Source organism: Rutidosis leptorrhynchoides, chromosome 3, assembly GCF_046630445.1.
Source record: "Rutidosis leptorrhynchoides isolate AG116_Rl617_1_P2 chromosome 3, CSIRO_AGI_Rlap_v1, whole genome shotgun sequence".
In the NCBI taxonomy this organism is placed as follows: Eukaryota; Viridiplantae; Streptophyta; class Magnoliopsida; order Asterales; family Asteraceae; genus Rutidosis; species Rutidosis leptorrhynchoides.
The window spans coordinates 661,393,937-661,398,248 of NC_092335.1; the positions used below are offsets into that span (position 1 = coordinate 661,393,937).

The window sequence follows — 4,312 nt, forward strand, 5'->3', positions numbered from 1 at the left end:
CTGCTCTAGCTGTACGTTCACGTCTTGCTTGCGGAAGGAGATTCCCGCAATCTCTTCCGCAGTCGGCACCTTCTTCATCCTCATTTCTGCAAAGATACGCGCATGCGTTAGATAATATACATACAAAAACAGTTTAGTACGTGATTATACTATCCCTACCCTTTCCATCCGGTCCGACTATGGCTGGGCGCACATCCTCCCATGGCCAATGTGCGGATATCTTCCCTAGCCGCAGCATCACGTTCCCATATGATCGATGCACTAGCTGTGCATTTGCACATTCCGCTAATAGTTTCCTTTCGTCATCATTCAGGGTGGGGGTCTTGTTTACATCCTTCTCCACTTTCTCGAACCATATCAGTGTTTGCGAGAAGTTTGCACTCACCACAGTTTGGTCGATGAAAAAGAATGTCTCTTTCCAATTCCCCGCATTCGATTTTGGGGTCTTGGTGAAGTTTTAACGAGCGAAGAAGGTGAACCACGATTTGTGGTGGTTGGCTAGTCGGTATAAATGGCAAAACACCTTCACCAGGGGCACTTTGTTGAGTGCAACGCACCATATCTCCAACAAGACTATTTTTCCTATAGCGTAAGGATGTAACTGACCTAATCCGACCTTAAAGTGATCTAGCACGCCCAGAAAGAAATCGGTGGGAGGAACCCTAAAGTTGCCATGCTTAAAAGCATGTTCGTAAATAGCCACCTTTTTCTCCGATGGCTCGTGGGCTCGCTGATTTGACAAAGGGGGCACCGGAATGTACTTGGCTAAGGGGGTACTGTTTCACTAAGTAATCTATGTGCTTCTGCTCTATAACAGACTCTACGCTATCTACATACGTCTCGTTAGCTTTAGTCATTTTCTAGGAGTAATCGGATGAATACTAACCTTTAAATGGTGGCCGGAATGTTTGATTTTTGATCGGAATTCAAATTGGCAAGGTAACGAGGAAGCTTGATGCAAGAAAGTGGAAGTGAGCTGCAAAATGGGCTATTTATAGGGAAGATTGAGGGTCATGGGATGGAGTGGTGTGATCATGGTTGTACACCTGTAACGCAATCGACGGGTAGCATTTTATTTACGAGCGTGGATGCCAGTTGGGTATGATTACATATACGCGCGTGGTTGGCACGCGCCTGCCACACAGCCACTTTATGTCATGTCAGCTGAATGGGCTTCTGTGATTGTGATAGGCATTTATGGCATCGACACGCACGCGGAATATTAAAGGCTAGCCGTTTTCTTGTTTTTTCTTTTTCGCTTAATAGTTTGATATCATACGCCTCGCGCCATATAACATCAAACTGGGGGGACATAATGATACCGCAACCCGCAGGCGCACCACATATGTATGCGGGCAATCATTATTGTGCGTATGCGTGTTCTTGTGTGCGGTATGTGGCGTGCGATTGCCTTTGTTCCCGGTACGACGGTTGCTTAGCTGTCAAGTAAATATCTTTTCCATAATTATATCCGTGATTCGGGGGAGTCAGTTATGGATGAGATTATCATGATCTGGGATGGTTCTAGAATTAGGGTTTGCCTATAAATACAAACCCTAATCATCATTCACCAGACAAGGCACATTACGTAACCATCACATACGATACACATTACGTGAAACAGCATCATTCAGCATCTTTTCAAGGTTAACAGGTTAGTCTTTTGTAAGCTAGTACCTACGACCTTATTTGGGGCCTCTTGATCGACGACCGTTATCGGAGGTGGACTTAATCACTTGGCCACCCCGCCTACATCATCATGTCGGCCAGGGTTATTCACGGTAGCCGGACCGGAGAGCCACGTTCTAAGATCCTTAAACCCCTCTTTATGTATTGAGCAGGCATATTAAACCATACGGTTAAAATATGCATGATCAATGGTAGAAGTAGAAGTTAAACTTGATTAGTCATGCATGACATAATCAAGAGTGGAATCCCATGCTAGTTCCTATTGGTATATTCTCATAGTAAGTATGTCTAGAAGCTGTGTATAATACGGGTACGAATACTGAATGACTACGAGTAGAATTATTGATGAAAATGAATGGAAATGTAATTGTAAGCATTTTTTCTAAGTAGAAGTACGTTGATATGTGTATTGAAGTCTTTCAAAAGTGTACTAATACATCTTAATACACTACATGTATATTCATTTTAACTGAGTCGTTAAGTCATCGTTAGTCGTTACATGTAAGTGTTGTTTTTGAAAGCTTTAAGTTAACGATCTCATTTAATGTTGTTGAAAGCTTTAAATCAAATTTTAACACATTTTTAATAAAGTGATATTAACCCAAACAAAAAAATCTCCGAGCTGCCAGGTCAGCTCGATCCCAGCCAGGGGCTCTGCCCCTTGGACCCTGCCAGGGGTTGCCACTCCTTGGACCCCGCTATCAGGGGCGCTGCCCCCGAACCCCCATCATAATCAAGATAAGTTCAAACAAGTGTGCACTCCACACTTTCCCAAACTTGTTCGATATTTATCAAGGTTATTTTGGTTAACAAATTAATCCCATTACACTTAAATCATATTGGTGACACAAATCACCAACAATGAATATATTTTAATATGATACATATGTATTTAGTAAGGAGTTGCTATAACGATAATCGTTATATATATATCATCATATAGTTTACAAGTTTTAACGTTCGTGAATCGCCGGTCAACTTGGGTGGTTAATTGTCTACATGAAATCTATTTCAATTAATCAAGTCTTAACAAGTTTGATTGCTTAACATGTTAGAAATATTTAATCATGTAAATATCAACTTCATTTAATATATATAAACATGGAAAAGTTCGGGTCACTACAATCACTGATCAAATTGGTAATTCACTCAGCTTTGTTAACTCTGCAGCTGCCTTATGGAAGGAATTGCAGGAAAATTATTCACAGCTTGATGGCCATAGGATTTATCAATTGTCCAATGACATCACACAACTAAAACAAATTAACTGCACTGTGGAAATCTACTACCATAAACTCAAGGGACTTTGGGATGAACTTGATGCCCTAGAATCACCATACACCTGCACCTATCAATGTACCTGTGAAAATGGAAGGACAAATGGAGAAAGGGATCAAAGGAAATGTCTAATTCAGTTCTTGATGGGATTAGATGAGTGCTACTCCAATATCAGAGGTCAAATACTGCTATTGCAACCACTACCTTCAGTTGGAAAAGCTTATGGAATGATAAGATAGGAAGAGAAACAGAGGGAAAGTATTCACAAAGTGCCAATTTCCATAGCACTCTCCAGCTATTCCAATACCAAACAACATACTGCAAGCACCTCCAAATGGAACACCACTAAACCTACTCCCACCTATGAGAGAATGAGTCCATTCATGAAGGGCATCTTCAGTGGTAACTGTGGACTAGAAGGCCATTGTTAGGACCCTGGAAAGTGTATAGTGCTAATGTGAAATAAGCTAAATAGATGGTTCCTTAGAAGAGGGCTATATAAGGAACCTAAGTAGTCCTAATTAGATAGTCATTGTATTGTAACTGAGTTTAAGAAGCTGTGGAATGTAATTTTACCGAAACTCTCTAATACCGAATCTGTTCACCTTTATACCGAATCTCATTCTATCTCTTATATTTTCAATTCTAACCATAATCTGACCTAACATTTGGTATCAGAGAGTCCAGGGAGTGACACTACATCACTATATCGATCAAGAGATTGGAGATTACAAGATCTGAACACATTCAGTTAGATTGAATCACATTCATTATCATCGAATTTGATAATCTGACATTCAAATTTGTGTGAAAAGCTCGACGAAGGTTTATTATATGTATTAGAAAGTGTTTCGATCATCATTACAGCTTTACAACAACAATTATGGAGATTCAAGCTAAATTTTAAAGTTCGTGGCTAAAACTCTCTATTTTGATCAATTCAAGCGTGTTTCTTTGTTAAAGTGAAGATCAGTGGATTCAGTTAAGTTCGTGAGGTTATTAGACAACTATCCGACGGTTTAACTGTCACTATTTTCTAACCATAGTTGATGATTACTCTAGGGCTATCTGGACATACATACTTCCTAGTAAACATCATGTAACTTCTCAAATCAAATTATTTCATACACTCATATAAAATCACTTTCATACATCCATCAAAACACTTAGATCAGACAATAGATCTGAATTCATGAATAATTCACTGCAAACATTCCTTGAATCCAATGGCATAATTCATCAAACCTCCTGTCCATACACTCCTCAGCAAAATGCTAGGGTAGAAAGAAAGCATAGACAACTTTTAGAAATAGCCATGGCCATTAGGTTCCAATCTCATCTACCA

General features: G+C 39.8%; 1 protein-coding gene across 1 annotated transcript; it reads left to right on the top strand.

The window, feature by feature from the left end:
* The first annotated feature begins 714 nt into the window (after positions 1-714).
* Positions 715-3,206, top strand: LOC139902562 (uncharacterized). The gene is made up of 2 exons (XM_071885172.1): positions 715-757; positions 2,860-3,206. The coding sequence occupies exons 1-2, from the start codon at positions 715-717 to the stop codon at positions 3,204-3,206; spliced, it is 390 nt and encodes a 129-aa protein (XP_071741273.1).
* The last annotated feature ends 1,106 nt before the right edge of the window (positions 3,207-4,312 follow it).